At 49.0% G+C, this 15,000-nt stretch overlaps 1 protein-coding gene across 1 annotated transcript in view; it reads left to right on the forward strand.

Annotated features, from left to right (window-relative positions):
• The window catches only part of LOC129831136 (protein tweety homolog 2-like), a 70,565-nt gene that overhangs the window by 33,476 nt on the left and 22,089 nt on the right, over positions 1–15,000 (forward strand). Inside the window, exons 4-5 of the mRNA XM_055894211.1 lie at positions 9,441–9,661; positions 11,996–12,091. Of these exons, the coding sequence (XP_055750186.1) occupies positions 9,441–9,661; positions 11,996–12,091 (317 nt within the window). The remainder of the gene's footprint in view (positions 1–9,440; positions 9,662–11,995; positions 12,092–15,000) is intronic.

Below are 15,000 nucleotides of genomic sequence, written 5' to 3' on the forward strand. Positions count from 1 at the left end.
CTACACATTTTGTCATGGCGCAGAGTGAAACATTTGCTGTCTTATAGCTCATCTCATGCTAATGTTCACATTTTGCCATGAAGCTGAGAGAAAACGTTTTAAAGTAACTGTCCAGTGAAAATATCCCTTTTAAAACGTTATATTCTGGTTGCCCTTTCCTGTCGTCAAATGACCAAATCTCCCTCTAGTGGCCTCATGGGTGGAATGTTGTTCATAGTTTTCATCATTTCATAATTTTCTTTTTTTTACAAAAATCCGGTATTTCTATGTCAAACAGTTTTGTTATATTTCAATCTTCTGTGATGTATATAAAGTGTAATATTGGGACGCAAACTCAAAATTGAACCGTGCCGGTAGAAGCATCTCTAGAAGTGGCTATATCTATAGATCTATAGATGTTAGAACCTAGCCACTACACCCTCATTTGACCTGGTAAGTTGATTGAGAACACATTTTCTTTTACACCAACCACCTGGGGAAGAGGTACAGTGGGGAGGTGGGATGAATGAGCCAATGGGAAGCTGAAGATGATTAAGTGGCCACACACACACACACACACACACACACACACATGTACGTGCTGTACATACATTATACAGAGCTGTACATGACTCCTAAATCTGTCCTGTCATGTTAACTATCTCTCGAGTACAAAAGCAGTAATTTACTCCCTTTAACCCTATTGAACAGTCAATAAATCTACCTCTCCCTCTTCCCCTTTCTCCTTCTAGTCTCTCTCTCTCTCTTACTCTCTCTCTCTCTCTCTCTCTCTCTCTCTCTCTCTCTCTCTCTCTCTCTCTCTCTCTCTCTCTCTCTCTCTCTCTCTCTCTCTCTCTCTCTCTCTCTCTCTCTCTCTCTCACCCTCTCCTCCCCCTCCCACAAGGAACAGTGGTGATTGTTACTAAATAAAGCACCTCTCCTCCTCTCCTCTGGTGTCTATAACCTCCACTCCCCCCTCCTCTTCTCTGGTGTCTATAACCTCCACTCCCCCCTCCTCTCCTCTGGTGTCTATAACCTCCACTCCCCCCTCCTCTCCCATCAGGTCAGCTCCTCTCTGAGTAGTATGGATGAGCTCTTCTAAATAACCTCCACTCCCCCCTCCTCTCTGAGTAGTATGGATGAGCTCTTCTAAATAGCCTCCACTCCCCCCTCCTCTCCCATCAGGTCAGCTCTTCTCTGAGTAGTATGGATGAGCTCTTCTAAATAGCCTCCACTCCCCCCTCCTCTCCCATCAGGTCAGCTCCTCTCTGAGTAGTATGGATGAGCTCTTCTAAATAGCCTCCACTCCCCCCTCCTCTCCCATCAGGTCAGCTCCTCTCTGAGTAGTATGGATGAGCTCTTCTAAATAGCCTCCACTCCCCCCTCCTCTCCCATCAGGTCAGCTCCTCTCTGAGTAGTATGGATGAGCTCTTCTAAATAACCTCCACTCCCCCCTCCTCTCTGAGTAGTATGGATGAGCTCTTCTAAATAACCTCCACTCCCCCCTCCTCTCTGAGTAGTATGGATGAGCTCTTCTAAATAACCTCCACTCCCCCCTCCTCTCTGAGTAGTATGGATGAGCTCTTCTAAATAACCTCCACTCCCCCCTCCTCTCTGAGTAGTATGGATGAGCTCTTCTAAATAGCCTCCACTCCCCCCTCCTCTCTGAGTAGTATGGAGGTGGTTCTGCAGCAGCATCTAAAAGACCTGCATGAGATGTTGTTAATAACCTCTCTCTCTCTCCCTCTCTCTCTCCCTTCTCCATCTCTCTCTCCCTCTCTCCCTTCTCCATCTCTCTCTCCCTCTCTCCCTTCTCCATCTCTCTCTCTCTCTCTCCCTTCTCCATCTCTCTCTCTCTCCCTTCTCCATCTCTCTCTCCCTCTCTCCCTTCTCCATCTCTCTCTCCCTCTCTTCCCTTCTCCATCTCTCTCTCTCCCTCTCTCCCTTCTCCATCTCTCTCTCTCCCTCTCTCCCTTCTCCATCTCTCTCTCTCCCTCTCTCCCTTCTCCATCTCTCTCTCCCTCTCTCCCTTCTCCATCTCTCTCTCTCTCTCTCCCTTCTCCATCTCTCTCTCCCTCTCTCCCTTCTCCATCTCTCTCTCTCTCCCTTCTCCATCTCTCTCTCCCTCTCTCCCTTCTCCATCTCTCTCTCTCCCTCTCTCCCTTCTCCATCTCTCTCTCCCTCTCTCCCTTCTCCATCTCTCTCTCCCTCTCTCCCTTCTCCATCTCTCTCTCTCTCTCTCCCTTCTCCATCTCTCTCTCCCTCTCTCCCTTCTCCATCTCTCTCTCTCCCTCTCTTCCCTTCTCCATCTCTCTCTCCCTCTCCCTTCTCCATCTCTCTCTCCCTCTCCCTTCTCCATCTCTCTCTCTCTCCCTCTCTCCCTTCTCCATCTCTCTCTCCCTCTCTCCCTTCTCCATCTCTCTCTCCCTCTCTCCCTTCTCCATCTCTCTCTCTCCCTTCTCCATCTCTCTCTCTCCCTCTCTTCCCTTCTCCATCTCTCTCTCCCTCTCCCTTCTCCATCTCTCTCTCCCTCTCCCTTCTCCATCTCTCTCTCTCTCCCTCTCTCCCTTCTCCATCTCTCTCTCCCTCTCTCCCTTCTCCATCTCTCTCTCCCTCTCTCCCTTCTCCATCTCTCTCTCTCCCTTCTCCATCTCTCTCTCCCTCTCTCCCTTCTCCATCTCTCTCTCCCTCTCTCCCTTCTCCATCTCTCTCTCTCTCTCTCCCTTCTCCATCTCTCTCTCCCTCTTCCCTTCTCCATCTCTCTCCCTCTCCCTCTCTCCCTTCTCCATCTCTCTCTCCCTCTCTCCCTTCTCCATCTCTCTCTCCCTCTTCCCTTCTCCATCTCTCTCCCTCTCCCTCTCTCCCTTCTCCATCTCTCTCTCCCTCTCTCCCTTCTCCATCTCTCTCTCCCTCTCTCCCTTCTCCATCTCCTCTCTCTCTCTCTCCCTTCTCCATCTCTCTCTCCCTCTTCCCTTCTCCATCTCTCTCCCTCTCCCTCTCTCCCTTCTCCATCTCTCTCTCCCTCTCTCCCTTCTCCATCTCTCCTCTCCCTCCCTTCCCTTCTCCATCTCTCTCCCTCTCCCTCTCTCCCTTCTCCATCTCTCTCTCCCTCTCTCCCTTCTCCATCTCTCTCTCCCTCTCTCCCTCTCCCTCTCTTCCCTTCTCCATCTCTCTCTCTCCCTCTTCCCCTTCTCCATCTCTCTCCCTCTCCCTCGCTCCCAGTCTCCATCTCTCTCGACCTCTCTCCCTTCTCCATCTCTCTCTCCCTCTCTCCCTCTCCCTCTCTTCCCTTCTCCATCTCTCTCTCCCTCTCTCCCTTCTCCATCTCTCTCTCTCTCTCTCCCTTCTCCATCTCTCTCTCTCCCTCTCTCCCTTCTCCATCTCTCTCTCTCTCTCTCCCTTCTCCATCTCTCTCCCTCTCCCTCTCTCCCTTCTCCATCTCTCTCTCTCTCTCTCTCCCTTCTCCATCTCTCTCTCTCCCTCTCTCCCTTCTCCATCTCTCTCTCCTCCCTCTCTCCCTTTCTCCATTCTCTCTCTCCCTCTCTCCCTTCTCCATCTCTCTCTCTCCCTCTCTCCCTTCTCCATCTCTCTCTCACTCTCTCCCTTCTTCCATCTCTCTCTCTCCCTCTCTCCCTTCTCCATCTCTCTCTCCCTCTCTCACCTTCTCCTACTCATCTCTCTTCTCCCATCTCTCCCTTCTCCATCTCTCTCTCCTCTCTCCTCTCCCTTCTCCATCTCTCTCTCTCTCTCCCTTCTCCATCTCTCTCTCTCTCTCTCCCTTCTCCATCTCTCTCTCTCTCTCTTTCCTTCTCCATATCTCTCTCTCTCTCTCCCTTCACCATATCTCTCTCTCTCACTCCCTTCTGCCATATCTCTCTCTCTCTATTCCTTCTCCATATCTCTCTCTCTCTCTCCCTTCTCCATATCTCTCTCTCTCTCTCCCTTCTCCATATCTCTCTCTCTCTCTCCCTTCTCCATATCTCTCTCTCTCTCTCCCTTCTCCATCTCTCTCTCTCTCTCTCCCTTCTCCATATCTCTCTCCCTCTTCCCTTCTCCATATCTCTCTCTCTCTCTCCCTTCTCCATATCCTCTCTCTCTCTCCCTTCTCCATATCTCTCTCTCTCTCTCCCTTCTCCATCTCTCTCTCTCTCTCTCCCTCTCCATATCTCTCTCTCTCTCTCCCTTCTCCATATCTCTCTCTCTCTCTCCCTTCTCCATCTCTCTCTCTCCCTCTCTCCCTTCTCCATATCTCTCTCTCTCTCTCCCTTCTCCATCTCTCTCTCTCTCTCTCCCTTCTCCATCTCTCTCTCTCCCTCTCTCCCTTCTCCATATCTCTCTCTCTCTCTCCCTTCTCCATCTCTCTCTCTCTCTCTCCCCTCTCCATCTCTCTCTCCCTCTCTCCCTTCTCCATCTCTCTCTCTCTCTCTCCCCTCTCCATCTCTCTCTCCCTCTCTCCCTTCTCCATCTCTCTCTCTCCCTCTCTCCCTTCTCCATCTCTCTCTCTCCCTCTCTCCCTTCTCCATCTCTCTCCCTCTCTCCCTTCTCCATCTCTCTCTCCCTCTCTCCCTTCTCCATATCTCTCTCTCTCTCTCCCTTCTCCATCTCTCTCTCTCCCTCTCTCCCTTCTCCATATCTCTCTCTCTCTCTCCCTTCTCCATCTCTCTCTCTCTCTCTCCCCTCTCCATCTCTCTCTCCCTCTCTCCCTTCTCCATCTCTCTCTCTCCTCTCTCCCCTCTCCATCTCTCTCTCCCTCTCTCCCTTCTCCATCTCTCTCTCTCCTCTCTCCCTTCTCCATCTCTCTCTCTCCTCTCTCCCTTCTCCATCCTCTCTCCCTCTCTCCCTTCTCCATCTCTCTCTCCCTCTCTCCCTTCTCCATCTCTCTCTCTCCCTCTCTCCCCTCTCCATCTCTCTCTCCCTCTCTCCCTTCTCCATCTCTCTCTCCCTCTCTCCCTTCTCCATCTCTCTCCCTCTCTCCCTTCTCCATCTCTCTCTCCCTCTCTCCCTTCTCCATCTCTCTCTCTCCCTCTCTCCCCTCTCCATCTCTCTCTCCCTCTCTCCCTTCTCCATCTCTCTCTCCCTCTCTCCCTTCTCCATCTCTCTCTCTCCCTCTCTCCCCTCTCCATCTCTCTCTCCCTCTCTCCCTTCTCCATCTCTCTCTCTCTCTCTCCCTTCTCCATCTCTCTCTCCCTCTCTCCCTTCTCCATCTCTCTCTCTCCTCTCTCCCTCTCCATCTCTCTCTCCCTCTTCCCTTCTCCATCTCTCTCTCTCCCTCTCTCCCCTCTCCATCTCTCTCTCCCTCTCTCCCTTCTCCATCTCTCTCTCTCCCTCTCTCCCCTCTCCATCTCTCTCTCCCTCTCTCCCTTCTCCTTCTCTCTCTCCCTCTCTCCCTTCTCCATCTCTCTCTCCCTCTCTCCCTTCTCCATCTCTCTCTCCCTCTCTCCCTTCTCCATCTCTCTCTCCCTCTCTCCCTTCTTCATCTCTCTCTCTCTCTCCCTCTCTCCCCTCTCCATCTCTCTCTCCCTCTCTCCCTTCTCCATCTCTCTCTCCTCCCTCTCTCCCCTCTCCATCTCTCTCTCCCTCTCTCCCTTCTCCACTCTCTCTCCCTCTCTCCCTCTCCATCTCTCTCTCCCTCTCTCCCCTCCATCTCTCTCTCTCTCTCCCCCTCTCTCCCCTCTCCATCTCTCTCTCCCTCTCTCCCTTCTCCATCTCTCTCTCCCTCTCTCCCCTCTCCATCTCTCTCTCTCCCTCTCTCCCTCTCCATATCTCTCTCTCTCTTCCCTTCTCCATCTCTCTCTCTCTCTTCCCTTCTCCATATCTCTCTCTCTCTTCCCTTCTCCATCTCTCTCTCTTCCCTTCTCCATATCTCTCTCTCTCTTCCCTTCTCCATATCTCTCTCTCTCTTCCCTTCTCCATATCTCTCTCTCTCTTCCCTTCTCCATCTCTCTCTCTTCCCTTCTCCATATCTCTCTCTCTCTTCCCTTCTCCATATCTCTCTCTCTCTTCCCTTCTCCATCTCTCTCTCTCTCTTCCCTTCTCCATCTCTCTCTCTCTCTCCCTTCTCCATATCTCTCTCTTCCCTTCTCCATATCTCTCTCTCTCTTCCCTTCTCCATCTCTCTCTCTCTCTTCCCTTCTCCATATCTCTCTCTCTCTTCCCTTCTCCATCTCTCTCTCTCTTCCCTTCTCCATCTCTCTCTCTCTCTTCCCTTCTCCATATCTCTCTCTTCCCTTCTCCATATCTCTCTCTTCCCTTCTCCATATCTCTCTCTCTCTTCCCTTCTCCATCTCTCTCTCTCTCTTCCCTTCTCCATATCTCTCTCTTCCCTTCTCCATATCTCTCTCTTCCCTTCTCCATATCTCTCTCTCTCTTCCCTTCTCCATATCTCTCTCTCTCTTCCCTTCTCCATCTCTCTCTCTTCCCTTCTCCATCTCTCTCTCTCTCTTCCCTTCTCCATATCTCTCTCTCTCTTCCCTTCTCCATCTCTCTCTCTCTCTTCCCTTCTCCATCTCTCTCTCTCTCTCCCATCTCCATATCTCTCTCTTCCCTTCTCCATATCTCTCTCTCTCTTCCCTTCTCCATCTCTCTCTCTCTCTTCCCTTCTCCATATCTCTCTCTCTCTTCCCTTCTCCATCTCTCTCTCTTCCTTCTCCATATCTCTCTCTCTCTTCCCTTCTCCATCTCTCTCTCTCTCTTCCTTCTCCATCTCTCTCTCTCTCTCTCCCTTCTCCATATCTCTCTCTTCCCTTCTCCATATCTCTCTCTTCCCTTCTCCATATCTCTCTCTCTCTTCCCTTCTCCATCTCTCTCGCTCTCTTCCCTTCTCCATATCTCTCTCTCTCCCTTCTCCATATCTCTCTCTCTCTCCCTTCTCCATCTTCTCTCTTCCCTTCTCCATATCTCTCTCTCTCTCCCTTCTCCATCTCTCTCTCTCTCTCCCTTCTCCATATCTCTCTCTCTCTTCCCTTCTCCATCTCTCTCTCTTCCCTTCTCCATATCTCTCTCTCTCTTCCCTTCTCCATCTCTCTCTCTCTCTTCCCTTCTCCATCTCTCTCTCTCTTCCCTTCTCCATCTCTCTCTCTTCCCTTCTCCATATCTCTCTCTCTCTTCCCTTCTCCATCTCTCTCTCTTCCCTTCTCCATATCTCTCTCTCTCTCTCCCTTCTCCATATCTCTCTCTCTCTCTCCCTTCTCCATATCTCTCTCTCTCTTCCCTTCTCCATCTCTCTCTCTCTCTCTTCCCTTCTCCATCTCTCTCTCTCCCTCCCTCTCCATCTCTCTCTCCTCTCTCCCTTCTCCATCTCTCTCTCTCCCTCTCTCCCCTCTCCATCTCTCTCTCCCTCTCTCCCTTCTCCATCTCTCTCTCCCTCTCTCCCTTCTCCATCTCTCTCTCCCTCTCTCCCCTCTCCATCTCTCTCTCTCTCTCCCTCTCTCCCCTCTCCATCTCTCTCTCCCTCTCTCCCTTCTCCATCTCTCTCTCCCTCTCTCCCCTCTCCATCTCTCTCTCTCCCTCTCTCCCCTCTCCATATCTCTCTCTCTCTTCCCTTCTCCATCTCTCTCTCTCTCTTCCCTTCTCCATATCTCTCTCTCTCTTCCCTTCTCCATCTCTCTCTCTTCCCTTCTCCATCTCTCTCTCTCTCTTCCCTTCTCCATATCTCTCTCTCTCTTCCCTTCTCCATCTCTCTCTCTCTCTTCCCTTCTCCATCTCTCTCTCTCTCTCCCTTCTCCATATCTCTCTCTTCCCTTCTCCATATCTCTCTCTCTCTTCCCTTCTCCATCTCTCTCTCTCTCTTCCCTTCTCCATATCTCTCTCTCTCTTCCCTTCTCCATCTCTCTCTCTTCCCTTCTCCATATCTCTCTCTCTCTTCCCTTCTCCATCTCTCTCTCTCTCTTCCCTTCTCCATCTCTCTCTCTCTCTTCCCTTCTCCATATCTCTCTCTTCCCTTCTCCATATCTCTCTCTTCCCTTCTCCATATCTCTCTCTCTCTTCCCTTCTCCATCTCTCTCTCTCTCTTCCCTTCTCCATATCTCTCTCTCTCCCTTCTCCATATCTCTCTCTCTCTTCCCTTCTCCATCTCTCTCTCTTCCCTTCTCCATATCTCTCTCTCTCTTCCCTTCTCCATCTCTCTCTCTCTCTTCCCTTCTCCATATCTCTCTCTCTCTTCCCTTCTCCATCTCTCTCTCTTCCCTTCTCCATATCTCTCTCTCTCTTCCCTTCTCCATCTCTCTCTCTCTCTTCCCTTCTCCATCTCTCTCTCTCTCTTCCCTTCTCCATCTCTCTCTCTTCCCTTCTCCATATCTCTCTCTCTCTCTCCCTTCTCCATATCTCTCTCTCTCTTCCCTTCTCCATCTCTCTCTCTTCCCTTCTCCATATCTCTCTCTCTCTCTCCCTTCTCCATATCTCTCTCTCTCTCTCCCTTCTCCATATCTCTCTCTCTCTTCCCTTCTCCATCTCTCTCTCTCTCTTCCCTTCTCCATCTCTCTCTCTTCCCTTCTCCATATCTCTCTCTCTCTCTCCCTTCTCCATATCTCTCTCTCTCTTCCCTTCTCCATCTCTCTCTCTCTCTTCCCTTCTCCATCTCTCTCTCTTCCCTTCTCCATATCTCTCTCTCTCTCTCCCTTCTCCATATCTCTCTCTCTCTTCCCTTCTCCATCTCTCTCTCTTCCCTTCTCCATATCTCTCTCTCTCTCCCTTCTCCATATCTCTCTCTCTCTTCCCTTCTCCATCTCTCTCTCTCCCCTTCTCCATATCTCTCCCGCTCTCTCTCTCTCTCTTCCCTTCTCCATATCTCTCTCTCTCTCTCCCTTCTCCATATCTCTCTCTCTCTTCCCTTCTCCATCTCTCTCTCTCCCCTTCTCCATATCTCTCCCGCTCTCTCTCTCTCTCTTCCCTTCTCCATCTCTCTCTCTCCCCTTCTCCAAATTTCTCCCGCTCTCTCCCGCTCTCTTCCCTTCTCCATCTCTCTCTCTTTCTCCCCTTTTCCCTCTCTCCCCTTCTCCATATATCTCTCTCTATCCCGTTCTCCATCTCTCTCTCTCTCCTTTTCTCTCCCTCCTCCATATCTCTCTCGACCCCTTCTCCATCTATCTCTCTTTCTCCCCTTTTCCCTCTCTCCCCTTCTCCATATATCTCTCTCTATCTCGTTCTCCATCTCTCTCTCTCTCCTTTTCTCTCCCTCCTCCATATCTCTCTCGACCCCTTCTCAATCTATCTCTCTTTCTCCCCTTTTCCCTCTCTTCCCTTCTCCATCTCTCTCTCTACCCTTTTCTCTCCCCTTCTCCATATATCTCTCTATCCCGTTCTCCACCTCTCTCTCTCTCTCTCTTTCTCCCTTTCTCTCCCCTCTCCATCTCTCTCTCTCTCCCTCTCTTCCCTTCTCCATCTCTCTCTCTCCCTTTCTCTCCCTTCTCCATATCTCACTCGACACCTTCTCTCTCTCATCTCTCTCTCTCTCTCTCTTCCAGGTCTCCAATTCTCTGGGCAGTATGGAGGTGGGTATGAAGCAGCACCTGAATCGTCTGGATGAGATCTTTGCGACGCAGGGAGACTATGTCCAGGCCTTGAGGTTCATGGGTCAGATGGCTGACAACATCATCAGACAGCTGACCGCCATGCCGGACCTCAGCAAGGCCAAGGTGGACCTGTCGGCCATCGCTGATCAGACAGATTACGTAGAGTACTACAGGTGAGAAGAGGAGACAGACAGACAGACAGACGGACGGACGGACGGACGGACGGACAGACAGACAGGCAGGCAGGCAGGCAGGCAGGCAGGCAGGCAGGCAGGCAGGCATATAGACAGGGAGACAGGTAGGAAGGCGTGAATGCAGGCAGGCAGACAGGTAGGAAGGCGGGAATGCAGGCAGGCAGACAGGTAGGCAGACAGACAGACATGCAGACAGACAGACATGCAGACAGATATGCAGACAGACAGATATGCAGACAGACGGACAGACAGAACGAACAGTGAAGCCTATTATAATTATAATGTCTATTATAATTGACGTCCTCATCGTGACTACCAGCCAGTCTGTGTCTTCTCTAACTGTAGTCAAGGCTCTAGACTGGACCTGTTGCTCCGGCCTGACTGACTGGTGTAATCTGACACCTATATATATTGGTTTTCCAGGGCTGGTGAGTCAGTGTGTTATGAAGTGACTGCTAGAAGGGGTACTGTGCCAGTGGAGGATGCAGTATGTATTGATGAAGAGGTGTTGTTTCACTGAGGGCAGAGGGGGATGGAAGGCACTCTTTCTCTCTTATTCTTGTTCTCTCTCTCTCTCTCCCTCTCTCTCTCTCTCTCTCTCTCTCTCTCTCTCTCTCTCTCTCTCTCTCTCTCTCTCTATCTCTCTCTCTTTCTCTCTCACTCCCACTCACACCCCCTACCTCTCTCTCTTTCTCTCTCTCACACTCCTTTACTTCCTTTCATTAGAACACATTTGTCTGCATTTATACAGACATTTATCTAGACAAATGTAATAGCATAGCGATCGCTCAGTGCTGCTCCTCACCCACCCAGTCTCTTCTCTATAAAGATATGTTTTGGTCAATTTACTACAGGCTATCGTGGTGTGGGGTTACCAAACAGATAAGTGGCTTGGGGCCCATTCCATGCCATTTCAATCCATTCCAAATGGTCGTTTCAAGACTATCTCACACTATGGATTCTCCCCTAGTTCGCCAAGTACGATGTCACTATTGCACGAGAGGTGACCGTAGGTTTGCACTTTGACCTCAATATCCCTCTTATTCAAAGCTAGAAGCGTCATGATTTATTCACAGGGGCCAGTGCAGTGGAAACGTGGCTTTATGTAGACTCCACACACACACACACACACACACACACACACACACACACACACTGCAAAAACACATTTACATAGAAGAAAGAGAGAGCGAGACAGACAGAGAGAGAGACAGACAGAGAGAGAGAGACAGAGAGATAATTACTTGACACATTGGAAAGAATTAACAGAATGCTATTTGGCCCTAAACAGAGAATACAGAGTGACAGAACACCTGACCACTGTGACTGACCCTAACTTAAGGAAAACTGTGACTATGTACAGACTCAGTGAGCATAGCCTTGCTATTGAGAAAGGCAATAGCAGGCAGACCTGGCTCTCAAGAGAAGACAGGCTATGTGCTCACTGCCCACAAAATGAGGTGGAAACTGAGCTGCACTTCCTAACCTCCTGCCCAATGTATGACCATATTAGAGAGACATATTTCCCTCAGATTACACAGATACACAAAGAATTCGAAAACAACCCCGATTTTGATAAACTCCCATATCTACTGGGTGAAATACCAGTGTGCATCACAGCAGCAAGATTTGTGACCCATTGTCGCAAGAAAAGGGCAACCAGTGAAGAACAAACACCACTGTAAATACAACCTATATTTATGTTTATTTATTTTCCCTTTTGTACTTTAACTATTTGCACATCGTTACAACATTGTATATAGACATAAAATGACATGTGTAATGTCTTTATTCTTTTGGAACTTCTGTGAGTGTAATGTTTACTGTTCATTTTTATTGTTTATTTCACTTGTTTATTATCTAGTTCACTTGCTTTGGCAACATTAACATATGTTTCCCAAGCCAATAAAACCCCTTGAATTGAATTTTGAGAGAGATAAAGAGAGAGAGAGAGAGAGAAACAGAGAAACAGAGAGAGGTAGAGAGAGAAACAGAGAAACAGAGGTTAGTTCCTGTAGAAGACACTGTAGGACATGTATTATCTATGTCCATGGATTTGTCCTGTTCAATTATTAACTTAACGTACTGGAAATGACCTGCTGCAGATGAGATCTAACTAAGAGGCTACACACACACACACACACACACACACACACACACACACACACACACACACACACACACACACACACACACACACACACACACACACACACACACACACACACACACACACACACACACACACACACACACACACACCTGCTACTGCTGATCCTAGATCTGTAACACTGTGCCCTCTCTGTTCTCTAGGTGGCTGACCTACCTGTTACTGCTGATCCTAGATCTGGTTATATGCCTGGTGGCCTGTCTGGGGGTGGCAAAGCAGTCCCGGTGGCTACTCACCATGTAAGTAACTGGTACCCACTCTGCTCTGTGTCAGTAACTGGTACCCACTCTGCTCTGTGTCAGTAACTGGTACCCACTCTGCTCTGTGTCAGTAACTGGTACCCACTCTGCTCTGTGTCAGTAACTGGTACCCACTCTGCTCTGTGTCAGTAACTGGTACCCACTCTGCTCTGTGTCAGTAACTGGTACCCACTCTGCTCTGTGTCAGTAACTGGTACCCACTCTGCTCTGTGTCAGTAACTGGTACCCACTCTGCTCTGTGTCAGTAACTGGTACCCACTCTGCTCTGTGTCAGTAACTGGTACCCACTCTGCTCTGTGTCAGTAACTGGTACCCACTCTGCTCTGTGTCAGTAACTGGTACCCACTCTGCTCTGTGTCAGTAACAGGTACCCACTCTGCTATGTGTCAGTAACTGGTACCCACTCTGCTCTGTGTCAGTAACTGGTACCCACTCTGCTCTGTGTCAGTAACTGGTACCCACTCTGCTCTGTGTCAGTAACTGGTACCCACTCTGCTCTGTGTCAGTAACTGGTACCCACTCTGCTATGTGTCAGTAACTGGTACCCACTCTGCTCTGTGTCAGTAACTGGTACCCACTCTGCTCTGTGTCAGTAACTGGTACCCACTCTGCTCTGTGACTACCAACCACATACAGTAACAGTTACTGTAGAGCTGAGGTGACTACCGACCACATACAGTAACAGTTACTGTAGAGCTGAGGTGACTACCAACCACATACAGTAACAGTTACTGTAGAGCTGAGACGACTACCAACCACATACAGTAACAGTTACTGTAGAGCTGAGACGACTACCAACCACATAAAGTAACAGTTACTGTAGAGCTGAGACGACTACCGACCACATACAGTAACAGTTACTGTAGAGCTGAGACGACTACCGACCACATACAGTAACAGTTACTGTAGAGCTGAGGTGACTACCGACCACATACAGTAACAGTTACTGTAGAGCTGAGACGACTACCAACCACATACAGTAACAGTTACTGTAGAGCTGAGGTGACTACCAACCACATACAGTAACAGTTACTGTAGAGCTGAGGCGACTACCAACCACATACAGTAACAGTTACTGTAGAGCTGAGACGACTACCAACCACATACAGTAACAGTTACTGTAGAGCTGAGGTGACTACCAACCACATACAGTAACAGTTACTGTAGAGCTGAGACGACTACCAACCACATACAGTAACAGTTACTGTAGAGCTGAGGTGACTACCAACCACATACAGTAACAGTTACTGTAGAGCTGAGGTGACTACCAACCACATACAGTAACAGTTACTGTAGAGCTGAGACGACTACCAACCACATACAGTAACAGTTACTGTAGAGCTGAGGTGACTACCAACCACATACAGTAACAGTTACTGTAGAGCTGAGACGACTACCAACCACATACAGTAACAGTTACTGTAGAGCTGAGACGACTACCAACCACATACAGTAACAGTTACTGTAGAGCTGAGACGATTACCAACCACATACAGTAACAGTTACTGTAGAGCTGAGACGACTACCAACCACATACAGTAACAGTTACTGTAGAGCTGAGACGACTACCAACCACATACAGTAACAGTTACTGTAGAGCTGAGACGACTACCAACCACATACTGTAACAGTTACTGTAGAGCTGAGGTGACTACCAACCACATACAGTAACAGTTACTGTAGAGCTGAGGTGACTACCAACCACATACAGTAACAGTTACTGTAGAGCTGAGGTGACTACCAACCACGTACAGTAAAAGTTACTGTAGAGCTGAGACGACTACCAACCACATACAGTAAGTTACTGTAGAGCTGAGACGACTACCAACCACGTACAGTAACAGTTACTGTAGAGCTGAGACGACTACCAACCACATACAGTAACAGTTACTGTAGAGCTGAGACGACTACCAACCACATACAGTAACAGTTACTGTAGAGCTGAGGTGACTACCAACCACATACAGTAACAGTTACTGTAGAGCTGAGGTGACTACCAACCACATACAGTAACAGTTACTGTAGAGCTGAGGTGACTACCAACCACATACAGTAACAGTTACTGTAGAGCTGAGGTGAGGTGACTACCAACCACATACAGTAACAGTTACTGTAGAGCTGAGACGACTACCAACCACATACAGTAACAGTTACTGTAGAGCTGAGGTGACTACCAACCACATACAGTAACAGTTACTGTAGAGCTGAGACGACTACCAACCACATACAGTAACAGTTACTGTAGAGCTGAGACGACTACCAACCACATACAGTAACAGTTACTGTAGAGCTGAGACGATTACCAACCACATACAGTAACAGTTACTGTAGAGCTGAGACGACTACCAACCACATACAGTAACAGTTACTGTAGAGCTGAGGTGACTACCAACCATATACAAGAACAGTTACTGTAGAGCTGAGACGACTACCAACCACATACAGTAACAGTTACTGTAGAGCTGAGACGACTACCAACCACATACAGTAACAGTTACTGTAGAGCTGAGACGACTACCAACCACATACAGTAACAGTTACTGTAGAGCTGAGACGACTACCAACCACATACTGTAACAGTTACTGTAGAGCTGAGGTGACTACCAACCACATACAGTAACAGTTACTGTAGAGCTGAGGTGACTACCAACCACATACAGTAACAGTTACTGTAGAGCTGAGGTGACTACCAACCACGTACAGTAAAAGTTACTGTAGAGCTGAGACGACTACCAACCACATACAGTAAGTTACTGTAGAGCTGAGACGACTACCAACCACGTACAGTAACAGTTACTGTAGAGCTGAGACGACTACCAACCACATACAGTAACAGTTACTGTAGAGCTGAGACGACTACCAACCACATACAGTAAGTTACTGTAGAG

The sequence above is a fragment of the Salvelinus fontinalis genome, chromosome 2, assembly GCF_029448725.1.
Source record: "Salvelinus fontinalis isolate EN_2023a chromosome 2, ASM2944872v1, whole genome shotgun sequence".
Taxonomy (NCBI): Eukaryota; Metazoa; Chordata; class Actinopteri; order Salmoniformes; family Salmonidae; genus Salvelinus; species Salvelinus fontinalis.